Source organism: Rana temporaria, chromosome 3, assembly GCF_905171775.1.
Source record: "Rana temporaria chromosome 3, aRanTem1.1, whole genome shotgun sequence".
In the NCBI taxonomy this organism is placed as follows: domain Eukaryota; kingdom Metazoa; phylum Chordata; class Amphibia; order Anura; family Ranidae; genus Rana; species Rana temporaria.
The window spans coordinates 477,225,386-477,245,414 of record NC_053491.1 but is presented as its reverse complement, the minus strand read 5'-3'; the positions used below and the strand labels follow the sequence as shown (position 1 = coordinate 477,245,414).

The 20,029-nt window shown below is 40.7% G+C and overlaps 2 protein-coding genes across 2 annotated transcripts; both read left to right on the top strand.

Annotated features, from left to right (window-relative positions):
* The first annotated feature begins 341 nt into the window (after positions 1–341).
* LOC120930748 (olfactory receptor 493-like) lies at positions 342–7,353 on the top strand. Its single transcript, XM_040341922.1, has 2 exons — positions 342–437; positions 6,386–7,353. Exons 1-2 carry the CDS (start codon positions 342–344, stop codon positions 7,328–7,330), a joined length of 1,041 nt encoding a protein of 346 aa, XP_040197856.1. The 3' UTR covers positions 7,331–7,353.
* Positions 7,354–14,302: 6,949 nt separating this feature from the next.
* Positions 14,303–15,102, top strand: LOC120930747 (olfactory receptor 10A7-like). Its single transcript, XM_040341920.1, has one exon. The coding sequence runs from the start codon at positions 14,365–14,367 to the stop codon at positions 15,100–15,102; it is 738 nt and encodes a 245-aa protein (XP_040197854.1). The 5' UTR covers positions 14,303–14,364.
* Positions 15,103–20,029: the final 4,927 nt, after the last annotated feature.

Here is a 20,029-nt window from a genome sequence, read left to right as displayed (position 1 = left end):
CTGTGTTTATGGCCTCTAGTGTTTCTGTGGCTGTTTGATGTGATTGGATTGTTTTTATTTTGTTCCCTAAGGTAGTTTTGAAGAGTTCCGAATGGAGCTTCTTCTGCGATCTGGTCCAGTGCGTTGTCACTGGTTTTAACGTTTTTGTTGACAGGGCATTTATGGTAATTGTGAATTTAATTGCATGGTGGTCTGTCCATGGCAATGGTTCATTTTTCAGAATGTTTATTTCCAGATCTTGTCTGAAAAAAAGGTCAAGCGTGTGACCTGAAGTATGTGTGGGCCCACATACTAGTTGCTGCAGACCTAATGCTTCCAAGTGGTCAATGCAGGCGTCGGCAATGGGATCCTGTGAGGATCCTTCTGTGTTAACTTCTGAAAAAAATAATACAGCTCACAGTGCCAGGATCTCTCAGCCATTCCGGCAGCACTGCAAGGTAAATTTTGATCTGGATGCATCCTCCAATTGAGTCCTCAATTGCTTGGTCCCTTCCAGCAGGCAAGGCAACACAGGACCTTCCCTGAATCAGTAGGCCCCAGCAGCTTTTGTGCCTACATCTCAGTAACGGAGCCTCAGGCCAGCGTGGCCCCGAGACGGGAACCGCTAATACATCCCTGAGGCCAGGAGGGCCCTCAGGTCCGGATCAGGCAAAACCGCACCACAAAATGGTGTCTGTCCCTTAAGTACCCTCTCTCAGCATGCACAGTGGGTTGACCACGCCCCCTCAATTTGAGTACAAACTATTGCTCATACAACTATAATTTTAACATATGGCACCCACTCATTGGGAGCAGGGTGCTACATATACAATAGCTATTCTTTTTATTCAAAAAAATGTATTTTTTTTAAGTGCACTTGTAAGACCGCTGCGCAAATACGGTGTGACAAAAATTATTGCAATGACTGCCATTTTATTCTCTAGGGTGTTAGAATTTTTTTTTTATAATGTTTGGGGGTTCTAAGTATTTTTCTAGCAAAAATAATAGTTTTTAACATGTAAACAACAAATCTGAAAAAGAGGCTCAGTCCTTAAGAGGTTATTGCGTGCATACATCACTTATGTAAATCAAAATCTATGTCCTAACTATCTTGAAATAAAATGTATGTATAGCTATTTGTGTTTTCAATAGAGTAAGGAAGAGTGAAAACCCCTAAGAAGTTATTGTTTGCTATTTGTGTCTTGCTGGGTAGAATTCCCTTCACTTCCAGTTCTGAATAGGAAACATTACATTTAAGGAAATCTCCCCAAAGTGAAGGGAATTCCACATTTAGATAGTTGTCATTGAATATTTGTTATGTTGATTGACTTGTTGATATACCCTGACCCCTTGTCCAAGTGACAATGGGCACTGTAAAAGTAGAAGGGTGACTCTATCTAGAGGTGACCAAGAGAGCAATAAACATTTTACAGGGGTAACCCTTCCCTCCCCTATCTGATTCTAAAAAATATAATTGCCCTTACATATACTTTGATATTACATTGAATCATTTTTCAAACATGGATTGCAGTGTAGCGTCAAACGAGGAAGAAATCTCTCCCAAATTAAAGTACATGATTTACCACTGTCAGGGTGCTCTTAATGGTCAGCTGTAATTCAGTTATGGAAAACATTTATCCCAGAAGAAAAAAAAAAAAAAAAACAATGACTGTAACTGCTTATAAAGTGTTTGCTGGAGTTCAACTTGTTAAGACCATCTGAATCTCTGTGCAGGTCAGTCAAGTTCCTCTACCCCAAAATCGCTCATCCATGTCTTTATGAACCTTGCTTTGTGCACTGGTGGGCAGTCATGTTGGAACAGGAAGGGGCCATTCCCAAGCTGTTCCCACAAAGTTGGAAGCATGAAATTGTCCAAATGTCTTGGTATGATGAGGCCTTAAGATGATCTTTCAGTGGAACTAAGGGGCTAAGCCCAACCCCTGAAACACAACCTCACACCATAATCCCCCTCCGCCAAATTATTTGAACCAGTGCACAAGACGAGGTCCATAAAGACATGGATGAAAGAGTTTGGGGTGGAGTAACTTCACCTTTGGGATGAATTAGAGTGTGAGCCAGGCCTTCTCGTCCACATCAGTGCCTGACCTCACAATGCACTTCTGAAAGAATGGTCAAACATTCCCATTGACACCCTCCTAAACATTGTGGACAGCCTTCCCATAAGAGTTGAAGCTGTTAGGTCCCGTACACACGGCCGAGGAACTCGACGTGCCAAACACATCGAGTTCCTCGGCCAGTTCAGTCCTGGAGCCGCCAAGGACCTCGGCGGGCCGAGTTCTCCCATAGAACAACGAGGAAATAGAGAACATGTTCTCTATTTCCTCGCCGAGGTCCTCGTCGGCTTCCTCGGCCGAAAGTGTACACACGGCCAGGTTTCTCGGCAGAATTCAGCCAGAAACTCGGTCGGAAGCTGAATTCTGCCGAGGAAACTGGTCGTGTGTACGGGGCCTCATAGCTGCAAATGGTGGATCAACTCGATATTGCACCCTACGGACTAAGACTGGGATGTCATTAAAGTTCACATGCGTGTAAAGGCAGGCGTCCCAATACTTTTGGTAATATAGTGTATGTAAAATGAAAGGAAAGCTGAAGTTAGGCTTTAAAGCAATTAATCTTGTGAGCAATTATTTACTAGTATTGTATTGTATTGAGTATTGTATTTTGAAAAAAAATATATATATATATTTTTATTACAGTCACAAACATAAACCCAAAGAGATCTTGATTACTCTCTATGGAATCTTTAATCTGTGAAGAAACATATAAATGTTTGTGTGAAAAAAGGTTTCCTATTCAGTCACTGAGCTTATCCACCGATATACATCATATGCTTTACACTTACAATATATATATATATATATATATATATATATATATATATATATATATATATATATATATATATATAATAGATACTTTTTATTTTATCTCTCCTCTCTTTCTATTTTTTTCTTTCCATTCATGATTTCATCTAGGTCTTATTTTGTTCTCTATTAAATAGACAAAGAAAAGAAGATTTGTTGAGCAAGAACTATGAATTTTGTTTTTGACATATTTGACAGCATTTTCACTCACTTTGTTTTTCTTTTTCTTTTTTTTTAATTCTTTCCATGCATGACATTCTGATTTTATTCCATGCTCAATAGAAAAACTGGTAGAAATCTCTATTTTTAAGAAATGTATGCAATATTGTTACACTTTTAATATTGACACTTTAATTTTCTGTTTAAAAAAATAATAATAATAATAATAATAATAATAATCTACATTGTTTTTGTTGGTCTATTTAAAATTAAGTTAAATTATCAAAAAAAATATGTGTTTTTATCAGAGATCATTAGTAAATAAGGTAAGTATTTTTGTTTAGACTAAATTCACCAAGTAATAATGCTTTTATTGATTGAAATAGTAATCATTAAGACAAATGAAAAATTCTACACCTTGATCCATCCCTTTTTCATTGCATTGTTTGCCATAGTTTTCCACTACTGTCATGGCATTAAGGTATAATTAAAACCAAATACTATATATATATAGATAGATAGATGGATAGATAGATAGATAGATAGATAGATAGATAGATAGATAGATAGATAGATAGATAGATAGATAGATAGATAGATAGATAGATAGATAGATAGATAGATAGATAGATAGATAGATAGATCTATATATATGTAAATATATATATATATATATATATATATATATATATATATATATATATATATATATATATATATATATAGATAGATATCTATATAGATATCTATATACCATATATACTCGAGTATAAACCGAGTTTTTCAGCACATTTTTTTTTGTGCTGAAAATGCCCCCCTCGGCTTATACTCGGGTCAATAAGTGTTCCTAGTTTTTTGTGGAAAAAATAGGAGCCTTGGCTTATATTCAGGTCGGCTTATACTCGAGTATATACAGTAATTACTCCCTTCTTGCTATGTAAATGTAGTTTTGCAAAGATTTTTTTTAACACATCGTGTACATATGTCATTTTTAATTGTTTTTATTTTTTCTTATATTAAAAATGAACTAAAAGAATAGAGACTGTCCAATTAGCAAAAAAAAAACATTTACTGAGCTTATTAACCACTTAACCACTGGGCACTTAAACCCCCTTAATAACCAGACCAATTTTCAGCTTTCGGTGCTCTCACAATTTGAATGACAATTACTCAGTCATACAACATTGTACCCAAATGAAATTTCCGTCCTTTTTTTCACACAAATAGAGCTTTCTTTTGGTGGTATTTAATCACTGTTGGTTTTTTTATTTTTTGCGCTATAAGAGAAAAAAGACTGAAAGTTCTGTAAAAAAAATGAATTTTTCTTTGGTTCTGTTATAAAATTTAGCAAATTAGTATTTTTTCTTCATAAATTTTGGCCAAAATGTATACTGCTACATATCTTTGGTAAAAATAAGTACAAATTGGTGTATATTATTTGGTCTTTCTGAAAGTTATAGAGTCCACAAGCTATTTCTTGAGACCCTAACATGCCAGAAAAGTACAAATACCCCCCAAATGACCCCTTTTTGGAAAGAAGACATTCCAAGGTATTTATAAAGAGGCATTGTGAGTTTTTTGAAGTTGTCATTTTTTCTCACAGTTCTTTTCAAAATCAAGATTTTTTTTTTATTTTCTTTTTTTTTCACGAAATTTTCATATTAGCAGGTTTTTTCTCACACACAGCATATGCATACCACAAATTACACCCCAAAACACATTCTGCTATTCCTCCTGAGTATGGCGATACCACATGTGTGAGAGTGTTTTTTTAGCAAAGACCTTAGAGAATACAATGGCGGTTGTTGCAACTTTTTATCTCACATTGTATTTGCGCAGCAATTTTTCTAACGTGTTTAAAAAAAAAACAGTTTTGTGCTTAAAAAAAACAAATCAGTAAAGTTAGCCCAATGTTTTTGCATAATGTGAAAGATGAAGTTACGCCGAGTAAATAGATACCCAACATGTCACCCTTCAAAATTGCACACGCTCGTGGAATGGCGCCACACTTCGCTACTTAAAAATCCCCATAGGCAACGATTTAAATATTTTTACTGGTTATATGTTTTTAGTTACAGAGAAGGTCTAGGGCCAAAATGATTGCTCTCGCTCTAACGTTCGCAGCGATACCTCACATGTGTGTGACTTACTGTACGTGTGCGTTCGCTTCTGCATGTGAGCACACGGGGACAAGGGCGCTTTAAAAATATATATATATTATTGTTCACTTTACTTTACTTTATTTTAGTTTGACATGTTTTTCTGCAAAAAATAAAAAAAATTGATCACTTTTATTCCTATTACAAGGAATGTAAACATCCCTTGTAATAGGAATATGGCATGACAGGTTCTCTTTACAGTGAGATATGGGGTCAATAAGACCCCATATCTCACCTCTAGGCTGGGAAGCCTAAAAAAAACAATCCTGGCTTCGATCGTAGCGTTGAGTCGGTAGAAGCAGGAGGGGGGGCATATTGCAGAGTATTGCGGGGTATTGCGGGGTATTGCAGAGTATTGCGGGGTATTGCGGGGTATTACAGAGTGTTGCAGGGTATTGCAGAGTATTGTGGGGTATTGCAGAGTATTGCAGAGTATTGCGGGGTATTGCAGAGTATTGCAGAGTATTGCGGGGTATTGCAGAGTATTGTGGGGTATTTCAGAGTATTTCGGGGTATTGCAGAGTATTGCGGGGTATTGCAGAGTATTGTGGGGTATTGCAGAGTATTGCAGGGATTGCACAGTATGGGGCAGAGTATTGCAGGGTATTGTGAGTATTGGGCAGGGATAGTTGAGCAGGGATGGATGGCTGGATCTGTGACTACATTTGTCACAGATCCAGCCCACAGCACTGCTGCTGCCTCCACTCTCTCCCCTCTCCTCTCACACTGTACCGTTCGATACAGAGAGGGGAAAGGAACCGGCGTCATCACATGACGGAGCGATCACGGACGGAGCGGTCATTGGACAGAGCAATCACGTGGTAAACCGCCGCTATCAGCGGCGATTTACCGTGATCCAGAGGACCCGGCGGTCATGGACACTCCCGTGGGGGCGCGATTCTGTGAGGACGTTAATTAACGGCCTCCCGGAGTTAAGCAACCGCCCTGTAGACGTACTTTGTCTATAGGGCGGTTGTCAAGTGGTTAAATAAGATGAAGCCAAGGTCACTTCAATCTACCAAATATGTGTTAAGATTTGTTTTCGTTTTTTTAATTTCCCAGTTCCCAAGCTGTATTCAAAGGGTTTTCAAAGTCACAGGTTCACCTTATTTGCTATCAATCATTTTGAAAAGGCTGCGTATATTTTTCCTGCTATGGTTAATACATAAAAAAGTTATATAAATCTTTTCTGCTTTCACACAGACCACACATAAAGGTAATGTCAACACATTCTTCTTTTTGGGATTTAACAACAATGCTGTATATAATCTTCTGCTCTTCACCTTGGTCCTTATTATATACATGGTGACAATATGTGGAAACTTTCTGATCATCATGTTGGTATATTACAGTAAGACCCTTCATTCTCCCATGTACTTCTTCCTCTCCCAACTCTCTATATCTGACATCATGATGACCACAGATATTTCTCCCAACATGTTACATATTGTTCTACATGAGAGGACCTCCATATCCTTTTCTGGTTGCATCACTCAATTTTATGTCTTTGCTTCAACAGATGCATTTGAATGTTACCTTCTGACAGTGATGGCCTATGACCGCTATCTAGCCATCTGCTCTCCTCTGCATTATACCTCCATTATGAAACCAACACTTTGCATTAAACTAGTTCTTGCATCCTGGATTTTCAGCTGTTCGATGGCATCAATATCAACACTTGGCTTATGTCAGCTAGAATTCTGTGGACCAAATGTTATTGACCACTTATTTTGTGATTTCAATCCTCTTGTGGAACTTTCCTGCTCAGATACATCCAGAGTTCAAATGGAAATTACCTTATTGTGCTTCCCTGTGCTAATATTGCCCTTCCTAGTGATAGTGGTTTCATATACTTACATTGTTTTAACAATATTAAAGATATCCTCATTTTCGGGAAGACTGAAATCCTTTTCCACTTGTAGCTCCCATCTCACTGTTGTGTTTATATTTTATGGAACCCTAATTGCTGCATATCTGATTCCAAAGAAAGGACAATCACAAATGATCAATAAGATAATGTCCTTCTTGTATACAGTGTTTACTCCCTTTGTAAACCCTTTCATATACAGCTTGAGGAACAAAGAGATCAAGGACAGTTTAAAGATGTTGTATATAAACAAAAGGGTTTTTATTCAAAATCTTTGGTAAAAAGTTAAATTATTAGGATGCACTATATTACCAAAAGTATTGGGACACCTGCCTTTATGCACACATAGGCCCGGATTTAGAAAGACTTACGCCGACGTATCTAATGATACGCCGCGTAAGTCCACGGATGCGCCATTGTATCTATGCGCCGTATTCAGGAAACAAGATACGCCTTAATTTTGGCAAGATACGACCGACGTAAGTCTCCTACGCCATCGTATCTTGGGCGCATATTTACGCTGGCCGCAAGGGGCGCTTCCATTGATTTACGCGTCAAATATGTAAATGACCTAGATACGCCGATTCATGAACGTACTTGCGCCCGGCGCAGTAGTTTATGCCGTTTACGTAAGGCGTATGTCCGGCGTAAGTTTACCCCTCATAAAGCAGGGGTAATTCATGTTAAGGTATGGACGTCGGAAACGTCGGAACAGCCGTCGTATTTTACGTCGTTTACGTAAGTCGTGCGTGAATGGGGCTGGGCGTAGGTTACGTTCACGTCGTAGGCATTGAGCCGGTGTGTCTTAGGGCGTAAATTCAACGTGATTATGAGCATGCGCGCGCATGCACCGTTCGTTCGGCGCTTCATTTACATGGGGTCACGATTCATTTTAATACAATACGCCCACTACCTGCCTACTTTGAATTAGGCGGGCTTACGCTGGCCCATTTACGCTAAGCCGCCGTAACTTAGGGAGCAAGTGCTTTGTGAATACTGGCCTTGCCTCTCTAAGTTACGTTGGCATAGCGCATATGAGATGCGCTACGCCCGCACAAAGATACGCCACTGTATGTGAATCCCGGCCATGAAGTTTAATGGCTTCCCAGTCTTAGTCCATAGGGTTCAATACTGAGTTGGCTCACCCTTTGCAGCTATAACAGCTTCAACTCCTCTGGGAAAGCTGACCACAAGGTTTAGGAGTGTGTGTATGGGAATGTTTGAACATTCTTCCAGAAGAGCATTTGTGAGGTCAAGCACTGATGTGGACAAGAGGCCTGGATTGCAGTCTCCGCTATAATTCCTCCCAAAGGTGTTTCATCGGGTTGAGGTCAGAACTCTGTGCAGGCCAGTCAAGTTCCTCCACCTCAAACTCGCTCATCCATGTCTTTATGGACCTTGCTTTGTGCACTGGTGCACAGTCATGTTGGAACAGGAAGGGGCCATTCCCAAGCTGTTCCCACAAAGTTGGGAGCATGAAATTGTCCAAAATGTCTTGGTATGCTGAGGCCTTAAGATGATCTTTCAGTGAAACTAAGGGTCAAAGCCCAACCCCAGAAAAACAACCCCACACCATAATCCCACCTCCACCAAATTATTTGGACCAGTGCACAAACCAAGGTCCATAAAGACATGGATGAGGGAGTTAGGGGTGGAGGAACTTGACTGGCCTGTACAGAGCACTGACCTCAACCCGATAGAACACCTTTGGGATGAATTAGAGTGTGATCCAGGCCTTCTCACCCACATCAGTGTCTGACCTCACAAATGCACTTCTGGAAGAATGGTCAAACATTCCCATAAGACACACTGCTAAACATTGTGGACAGCCTTCCCAGAAGAGTTGAAGCTGTTATAGCTGCAAAGGGTGGGCCAACTCGATATTGGACCCTACGGACTAAGGCTAGGATGCCATTAAAGTTCACATGCGTGTAAAGGCAGGTGTCCCATACTTTTGGTAATATAGTGTATGTAAAATGAAAGGAAAGCTGATGTTAGGCTTTAAAGCAATTAATCTTCTGGGCAATTATTTGCTAGTATTGTATTGTATTGTATTGAGTATTGTATTTTGAGAAAATAAAATAAAAATTATTACAGTCACAAACATAAACCCAAAAAGATCTTGATTACTCTCTATGGAATAATTAATCTGTGAAGAAACATATAAATGTTTGTGTGAAAAAAGGTTTCCTATTCAGTCACTGAGCTTATCCACCGATATACATCATATGCTTTACACTAACAATATATATATATATATATATATATATATATATATATATATATATATATATATATATATATATATATATATATATATATATATATATATATATATATATATATATATATATATATATATATATATTTCTATTTTTCTTTTCGTTCAAGATTTCATCTAGGTCTTATTTTTTTCCCTATTAAATAGAAACACTGATGAAAGAAAAAGAAGATTTGTTGAACAAGAACTATGTATTTAATTGTTGACATTATTTTTACATATTTGACAGGATTTTCACTCCCTTTGTTTTTTTATTCTTTCCATGCAAGACATTCTGATTTTATTCCATGCTCAATAGAAAAAGTAGAAAAATATCTCATAAAGAAATGCATGTAATATTGTTACACTTTTAATATTGTCAATTACATTTTCTGTTATCAAAATAATAAAAAAAACATAATCTACATTGTTTTTGTTTGTCTATTTAAAATTAAGTAAAAATATCAAAAAAAATATGTGGCTTCATCAGAGATCATTAGTAAATAGAGTAAGTATTTTATTTTTTAAATTTCAGACTAAATTCAGTTATAATGCTTTAATTGATTAAAATAGTAAACATTACGACAAATTAGAAATTGTATAACTTGATCCATCCGTTTTATTTGCATTGGGTAGCACAATTTTCCATGGGATAGTTGGCAAGTATGGGGCAGCTGCTTTGGGCCCCACAACAATGGCAGGGCCCAGGGCAGCTTCCCCTTTTTCCCCTGCCTTAAAGATGGCCATAGATAATAGCTGAAAACATCCCAGTTCTTGCATGGCCAGCATACTCACGGGACATGGCACCCATTGAGCATGTTTGAGAGAAATAGGCTTTTTGTGTACAGTGGGTGACTGCGATATTGTGTCAATCTCGCTCCCTTTCTCGGCGAGATTGATCACCTACGAGCCCCATCGCGGGAGCCAGCGCCGATTTGGCTTGCCGTGATGGAGACAAAGCCGTCATAGAAGCGACGGGAGATCCGACTTGGATTCCCGCCAATTCTAGCCGACGTTTGGTATGCATTCTGAGAGGGAGAACTCCACGCCAATTTTTAAATAAAAATCCGGCATGGGTTCACCCCTCGGGAGCATACCAGGCCCTTAGGTCTGGTATGGGTTGTAAGGAGACCCCCCTATGCTGAAAAAACGGCGTAGGGGTCCCCCTACAATCCATACCAGACCCGTATCCAAAGCACGCTACCCGGCCGGCCAGGAAAGGAGTGGGGACGAGCGAGCGCCCCCCCCACCCTCCTGAGCCGTACCAGGCCGCATGCCCTCAACATATATATATATATATACTTATATAGGCCTCACATTCCCATCATGCTCCGGTACCTACCTACGTGGGTAGGTACCGGAGCATGATGGGACTGTGAGGCCTATATAAGTCGGATGCAAGTTTTACAGCACATTTTTTGTGTGCTGAAAATGCCCCCCTCGGCTTGTACTCGAGTCACCTTTTTGCGCCTGATCTCCCAGATTTTTGGGGACTATTTTTGGGGACTATAGGTCCCCTGGCCACCGCTAGTATAGCGGTGGCCAGCCCTGAAGGAGAAGGCACCGGACAGCGGGAGGAAGAACCGGGGTGCGCAGAGTCAACAGCGGAGAGCGGCAAACATAAAAGAAGACCCCCCCGAGAGCGGAGAAGACCCCCGGAAAGCGGAGAAGACCCCCGGAGAGTGGAAAAGACCCCCGGAGAGTGGAGAAGACCCCCGGAGAGCGGAGAAGACCCCCCGGATAGCGGAAGAAGAAGCCCCCCTACTTAAAGAGCTAAAGAAGACAGGGGGGCCTCCGGAGCAGACAAATAAATTATTTTAAAAACCCTTGTGTCGTGTGTTTATTAACTTTAACACTTTGCCTCCAGGTGAATGGGTTTTATAACGGCTTATACTCGAATAATTTTATTATTCGAGTATAAGCCGAGTTTTTCAGCAAAATTTTTTTGTGCTGAAAATGCCCCCCTCGGCTTATACTCGAGTCACCTTTTTGCACCTGATCTTCTGGAATTTGGGGATCTGGTACCGGCCGGTAGTGGGTCCCCTGGACCCCAAACTTGGCAAACATATAGCCCCAGTTCTCCTCTACAAGTTTGCTGTCTGGGGGACCTACAGCCGGGAAACACAGATTTTTCAAAGCCAGGCACCCCTTCTATATACTCCCATGTTAAATGTAAGTGTAGTCATGGACACGGTGAGGCATGGGCACAGTAAGGCATGGACACAGTGAGGCATGGGCACAGTGAGGCATGGGCACAGTGAGGCATGGACACAGTGTGGCATGGACACAGTAAGGCATGGGCACAGTGAGGCATGGGCACAGTGAGGCATGCACATGGACACAGTGAGGCAAAGTGAGGCACAGTGAGTTACAGTGAGGCATGCAGATTGACACCCTAGGCTTATACTCGAGTCAATACGCTTTCCCAGGTTTTTTTTGTAAAACTAGGAGCCTCGGCTTATATTCGGGTATATACGGTAATTACTCCCTTCTTGCTATGTAAATGTAACTTTTTTTAACACATCGTACATATGTAATTTACATTTTTTTTTCTTATATTAAAAATGAACTAAAAGAATAGAGACTGTCCAATTAGCAAAGAAAAAACATTTACTGAGCTTATTAACCACTTGACCACTGGGCACTTAAACCCCCTTAATTACCAGACCAATTTTCAGCTTTTGGTGCTCTCACAATTTGAATGACAATTACTCAGTCATACAACATTGTACCCTAATGAAATTTTCATCCTCTTTTTTTTCACACAAATAGAGCTTTCTTTTGGTGGTATTTAATCACCATTGGGTTTTTTATTTGTTGCGCTATAAGAGAAAAAAGACTGAAAATTCTGTAAAAAGAATGAACTTTTCTTTGTTTCTGTTATAAAATGTAGCAAATTAGTATTTTTTCTTCATAAATTTGGGCCAAAATGTATACTGCTACATATCTTTGGTAAAAATAAGTACAAATTGGTGTATATTATTTGATCTTTGTGAAGGTTATAGAGTCCACAAGCTATGGTGCCAATATCTGAAAATTGATCACACCTGAAGTACTGACGGCCATTCTCATTTCCTGAGACCCTAACATGCCAGAAAAGTACAAATACCCCCCAAATGACCCCTTTTTAGAAAGAAGACATTCCAAGGTATTTAGAAAGAGGCATTGTGAGTTTTTTGAAGTTGTCATTTTTTCCCACAGTTCTTTGCAAAATCAAGATTTTTTTCTTTTATTTATTTTTTTCACAAAATGTTCATATTAGCAGGTTTTTTCTCACACACAGCATATGCATACCAAAAATTACACCCCAAAACACAATCTGATATTCCTCCCGAGTATGGCGATACCACATGTGTGAGACTCTTACACAGCGTGGCCACATACAGAGGCCCAACATGCAGGGAGCACCTTCAGGCATTCTGGAACACCCAGACCAATTCTGACACTTCTCTCCTATATTAAAAAATCATCATTTATTTGCTAGAAAATTACATAGAACCCCAAAACATTATATATGTTTTTTAGCAAAGACCTTAGAGAATACAATGGCTGTATTTGCGCAGCAATTTTTCTAATGTGTTTTTAAAAAAAACTGTTTTGTGCTTAAAAAAATTAGCCCAATATTTTTGCATAATGCGAAAGATGAAGTTACGCCGAGTAGATAGATACCCAACATGTCACAATTCAAAATTGCACATGCTCGTGGAATGGCGCCAAACTTTGCTACTTAAAAATCCCCATAGGCGATGCTTTAAATATTTTCCCTGGTTATATGTTTTTAGTTACAGAGGAGGTGTAGGGCCAAGATTATTGCTCTCGCTCTAACCTTTGCAGCGATACCTCACATGTGTGACTTGAACACCGTTTTCATATGTGGGCATGGGAGCACATGGGGACAAGGGCACATCTCACCTCTAGGCTGGGAAGCCTAAAAAAAAAACAATCCTGGCTTCGATTGTAGCGTTGAGTCGGTAGAAGCAGGAAGGGGGGCGTATTGCGGGGTATTGCAGGGTATTGCGGGGTATTGCAGAGTATTGCAGGGTATTGCAGAGTATTGCGGGGTATTGCAGAGTATTGCAGGGTATTGCAGAGTATTGCGGGGTATTGCGGAGTATTGCAGAGTATTGCCGGGTATTGCAGAGTATTGCAGGGTATTGCAGAGTATTGTGGGGGTATTGCAGAGTATTGTGGGGTATTGCAGAATATTGCAGGGATTGCACAGTATGGGGCAGAGTATTGCAAGGATTGCACAGTATGGGGCAGAGTATTGCAGGGATTGCACAGTATGGGGCAGAGTATTGCAGGGATTGCACAGTATGGGGCAGAGTTTTGCAGGGTATTGTGAGTATTGGGCAGGGATGGCTGAGCAGGGATGGATGGATGGCTAGATCTGTGACAACATTTGTCACAGATCCAGCCCACAGCACTGCTGCTGCCTCCACTCTCTCCCCTCTTCTCCTCTCACACTGTACCGTTCGGTACAGAGAGGGGAGGGAGGAACCGGCGTCATCACATGACGGAGCGATCATTGGGTCATTGGTCATTGGACGGAGCGATCACGTGGTAAACCACCGCTTTCAATGATTTGGACCCAGCGGTCATGGACACTACCGCGGGAGCGCGATTCTGGGAGGACGTCAATTAACGGCCTCCCGGAGTTAAGCAACCGCCCTGTAGATGTACTTTGTCTATAGGGCGGTTGTCAAGTGGTTAAATAAGATGAAGCCAAGGTCATTTCAATCTACCAAATATGTGTTAAGATTTCTCTTCAATTTTTTTTAATTTCCCAAGCTGTATTCAAAGGGTTTTCAAAGTCACAGGTTCACCTTATTTGCTATCATTCATTTTGAAAAGTCTGCGCATATTTTTCCTGCTATGGTTAATACATAAAAAGTTATATAAACCTTTTCTGCTTCCACACAGACCACACATAAAGGTAATGTCACCACATTCTTCTTTTTGGGATTTAACAGCAATGCCGTATATAATCTGCTGCTCTTCACCTTGGTCCTTATTATATACATTGTGACAATATGTGGAAACTTTTTGATCATCATGTTGGTGTATTACAGCAAGACCCTTCATTCCCCCATGTACTTCTTCCTCTCCCAACTCTCTATATCTGACATCATGCTGACCACAGATATTTCTCCCAACATGTTACATATTGTTCTACATGAGAGGACCTCCATATCCTTTTCTGGTTGCATCACTCAATATTATGTCTTTAGTTTAATAGAAGTATTTGAATGTTTCCTTCTGACAGTGATGTCCTATGACCGCTATCTAGCCATCTGCTCTCCTCTGCATTATACCTCCATTATGAAACAAACACTTTGCATTCAACTAGTTCTTGCATCCTGGATTTTCAGCTGTTCAATGACATCAATATCAACACTTGGCTTATGTCAACTAGAATTCTGTGGACCAAATATTATTGACCACTTATTTTGTGATTTCAATGCTCTTGTGGAACTTTCCTGCTCAGATACATCCACAGTTCAAATTGAAGCCACCTTGTTGTGTGTTCCTGTGCTAATATTTCCCTTCCTAGTGATAGTAGTTTCATACACTTACATTGTTTTAACAATATTAAAGATTTCCTCCTTTTCAGGAAGACAAAAATCCTTTTCCACATGTAGCTTCCATCTCACCGTTGTGTTTATATTTTATGGAACCCTAATGGCTGTATATCTGATTCCAAAGGAAGGACAATCACAAACGATCAGTAAGATAATGTCCTTGTTGTATACAGTGTTTACTCCCTTTATAAACCTTTTATATACAGCTTGAGGAATAAAGAGATCAAGGACAGTTTAAAGATGCTGTATATAAACAAAAGGCTTTTTATTCAAAATCTTTGGTAAAAAGTTAAATTATTAAGATGCACTATATTATCAAATGTATTGGGACACCTTTTTGTGTACATAGAAAAAGTCATAGGGCCAGATTCACAGAAGAGATATGACGGCGTTTCTCTGAAACGCCGTCGTATCTCTCAGAGTATCTATGCGACTGATTCATAGAATCAGTTACGCATAGATAGCCCTTAGATCCGACAGGTGTAATTGTCTTACACTGTCGGATCTTAGGATGCAGTACCTCGGCCGCCGCTGGGTGGAGTTTGCGTCGTATTCCAGCATTGGGTATGCAAATGAGGTTTTACGGCGATCCACAACGGTTTTTCGCGTTCGTTACGTCGTTGCTAGTATAGTTTCCCGTCGCAAAGTTAGTCGTCATTTTACCTGCCCTAACTTTACACAGCCCATGTTAAAGTATGGCCGTCGTTCCCGCGTCAAATTTCAATTTTTTTTTTCTTGCGTAAGACGTCCGGGAATACGAAAGTACGCTACGCACGTCGCCGTTCGAAAAAATGACGTCACTTTGCGCAAAGCACGGCGGGAATTCCAAAACGGAGCATGCGCAGTAGGTCCGGCGCGGGGGCGCGCTTAATTTAAATGGCACACGCCCCTTTGAATTACGCGGACTTACGCCGGAGGCCGCCGGCGTAAGTTTTCATGCAAGTGCTTGGTGAATCAGGCACTTGCGATGAAAACTTGCGGCGGTGTAACGTATATACGATAAGTTACGCCGCCGCAATTCTACGTGAATCCGGCCCATAGATCTTTGAGTTCAGCTCATGAATAATAGGGGCAAACATCAATGTGTTGCGTTTATAATTTTGCTCAGTATATATACATATATATATACAGTGCCTTGCGAAAGTATTCGGCCCCCTTGAACGGCCCCCTTGAACTTATTCGGCCCCACCTGCCTTTACACACACATGAAGTTTAATGGCATCCGAGTCTTAGTCCATAGGGTTCAATATTGAGTTGGCCCACCCTTTGCAGCTATAAAAGCCTCAACTCTTCTGGGAAAGCTGACCACAAGGTTTAGGAGTGTGTGTATGGGAATGTTTGAACATTCTTCCAGAAGAGCATTTGTGAGGTCAAGCACTGATGTGGACAAGAGGCATGGATTACAGTCTCCGCTATAATTCCTCCCAAAGGTGTGTCATCGGGTTGAGGTCAGAACTCTGTGCAGGTCAGTCAAGTTCCTCCACCCCAAACTCGCTCATCCATGTCTTTATGGACCTTGCTTTGTGCACTGGTGCGCAGTCATGTTGGAACAGGAAGGGGCCATTCCCAAGCTGTTCCCACAAAGTTGGGAGCATGAAATTGTCCAAAGTGTCTTCGTATGCTGAGGCCTTAAGATGATCTTTCAGTGAAACTAAGGGGCTAAGCCCAACCACAGAAACACAACCCCACACCATAATGCCCCCTCCACCAAATTATTTGGACCAGTGCACAAACCAAGGTCCATAAAGACATGGATGAGTGAGTTTGGGGTGGAGGAACTTGACTGGCCTGTACAGAGCACTGACCCCAACTCGATAGAACACCTTTGGGATCAATTAGAGTGTGATCCAGGCCTTCTCACCCACATCAGTGTCTGACCTCACAAATGCACTTCTGGAAGAATGGTCAAACATTCCCATAAGACACACTCCTAAACATTGTGGACAGCCTTCCCAGAAGAGTTGAAGCTGTTATAGCTGCAAAGGATGGGCCAACTCGATATTGGACCCTACGGACTAAGGCTAGGATGTCATTAAAGTTCACATGCGTGTAAAGGCAGGTGTCCCAATACATTTGGTAATAAAGTGTATGTAAAATGAAAGGAAAGCTGACGTTAGGTTTTAAAGCAATTAATCTTCTGGGCAATTATTTGCTAGTATTGTATTGAGTATTGTATTTTGAGAAAAAAAATTATTACAGTCACAAACATAAACCCAAAGAGATCTTGATTACTCTCTATGGAATCTTTAATCTGTGAAGAAACATATAAATGTTTGTGTGAAAAAAGGTTTCCTATTCAGTCACTGAGCTTATCCACCGATACACATCATGTGCTTTACACTAACACTAGATATTTAAGATACTTATAATTATTTTATCTCTCCCTCTCTTTCTATTTTTCTTTACGTTCAAGGTCTTATTTTTTTCCCTATTAAATAGAAACATTGATGAAAAAAAATGAAAATTTGTTGAACAAGAACTATGTATTTAATTTTTGACATTATTTTTACATATTTGACAGGATTTTCACTCCCTTTGTTTTTCTTTTCTTTTTTTAATTCTTTCCATGCATGACATTCTGATTTTATTCCATGCTCAATAGAAAAACTGGTAGAAAACTCTCTCATAAAGAAATGCATGTAATATTGTTACACTTTTAATATTGACAATTACATTTTCTGTTATCAAAACAAAAAAAACAAAAAAATATACATTGTTTTTGTTTGTCTATTTAAAATTAAGTAAATTTATCAAAACAATATGGGTTTTCATCAGAGATCATTAGTAAGTAAGTATTTTTTTATTTGTATTTTTAAATTTCAGACTAAATTCAGTTATAATGCTTTAATTGATTGAAATAGTAAACATTACGACACATTAGAAATTGTATAACTTGATCCATCCGTTTTCTTTGCATTGGGTAGCACAATTTTCCATGGGATAGTTGGCAAGTATGGGGCAGCTGCTTTGGGCCCTACAACAATGGCGAAGGCCCAGGGCAGCTTCCCATTTTCCCCTGCCTTAAAGATGGCCATAGATCCTAGCTGAAAACATCCCAGTTCTTGCATGGCCAGCATACTCACCGGACATGACACCCATTGAGCATGTTTGAGAGAAATAGGCTTTTTGTGTACATAGAAAAAGTCATGATCTTTGAGTTCAGCTCATGAATAATAGGGGCAAACACAAATGTGTTGCGTTTATAATTTTGCTCATATATAGTTACCCCCTTCTTGCTATTTAAATGTAGTTTTGCAAAGCTTTTTTTTTAACATATCATGTATGTACTGTACAAATGTAATTTATTCTTTGCCCAGAGTTCCACTTCTTCTCAATGGTCATGTCATTTTTCGTATATTAAAAATAAGCTAAAAGAATAGAGACTGTCCAATTAGCAAAGAAAACATTCACTGAGCTTATTAATTAAGATGAAGCCAAGGTCACTTCAATCTACCAAATGTGTGTTAAAAAAATTGTTATTTCCTGACAGACTCCATGGCAGACTACGTGTGGGTTAACCCCGCCTCCTCTCCAATGCTATAGGACCCTACCCATAAATTTGAGCTCACCACACTGGACTGTGTTCCTTTTTTGTCCTCCTTCAATGGACCCTACATCACGATCGCCCAGGTATACCAGGATGGATGTTGGCAGGTGCATCACGGCTGGCAAGGTCTGAAGTTTTCTGTTTCTCCATGGCAGTTGTTTATGTTTGTTGTTGTGTATCACTGGCACCCCTCTTCCCTGTTAAAATTGTTTTTAAAAGCCGTTATGGCTCCTGGAGCGCTTCTGCGTTCCAGGACGTGGCCGTTCTTCCGGGTTCGGCCGCCGCGAGCATTCGCGCATGCACGAAACCATAGTGAGATTGAGGCTTGGTTAGCGCGTGCGTGGAGCAGCCCGTGGTCGCACAGACGCTGTGCGGCCGGCCTCTAGGGCGAATGCGCGAAACGGAGGCCGGCGGCGACGTCATCTGGGTGGGCGATTCGAATAGCTGTCAGCCCCTGCCAGGTTGGTAAACCTGTGGGCAGTCAGTGGCAGCTTCCTCAAGCCCAACACAACATCAGACAAGATGGGCCCTGCTTCTATGCTTCTCTTATGTGTTACATCCTCTTAAAGGGGAAGTTAAAAAGTAAAAAAAAAGAAGGAATTACCTTTTTGTTTAATAAGAGCTATTTCTTACTTTTCTCTCTGGTGCGATCTAGGGTTCCTAGGTATCGCCCAGTTGTGTGTGTACTTTTCAATCTCCGGCACAACCAGGAGTCATGGACAAGTCACTGCCTTTGTGCGGTCAGCCCTCACGCACAGGGTGAGGGGGAGGTGAGGGGGAGGGTCTGAATTTCTTCTAGTCGGAAAGAAGGTGTTGAACATCTGGTTTTGCACCTCCCTTCTACCTCCCTTTCAGCTCTGCTAGATCAAACCACAAAATAGTGGTCCGAATTGACAGAGACCTTGCTAGGCTGCAACAGTTGGTTTTTCATTCATCATCCAGTCGTGACTCTCAGTCTGGGATCTACCAGCAGATGAGATGTTCCCATTCCTCCTCCAAACAAAGGAGATGTTTTTTCCATTCCTCCACCAAACAAAGGAGATGTTTTCCATTCCTCCACCAAACAAAGGAGATGTTTTTCTATTCCTCCACCAAACAAAGGAGATGTTTTCCATTCCTCCACCAAACATAGGAGATGTTTTCCCTTCCTCCACCAAATAAAGGAGATGTTTTCCATTCCTCCACCAAACAAAGGAGATGTTTTCCATTCCTCCACCAAACAAGGAGATGTTTGCATCCCTTCTCCAAATAGTGGAGATGTTCCATTCCTCCTTCATACACCACACCCACTGCCATGACAGCCACTCTGATAGAAGACATCGCTGGCAATGCAGGACTCTCAGGTCCCGGGGGGCAAACCATTGTGTGACCCATGTTGTGCCTGGGCAGTCGGGGAAAAAGAGACAGATAACCAGCAGATGGGGTCTCTTGTGAAGCGTGTGGTACAACAATCCCTGAAGGAGTGGGGTACAACCCGCACGCAGAGCCAGTCCACCACCCTATCTGGCTCTCTGGCTGACGAGGCCCAGGAAGATTAGGGCCAATTCCAGCCCTATGATGCCTCCCCTGATTCCTCACATAGCAGGATGGT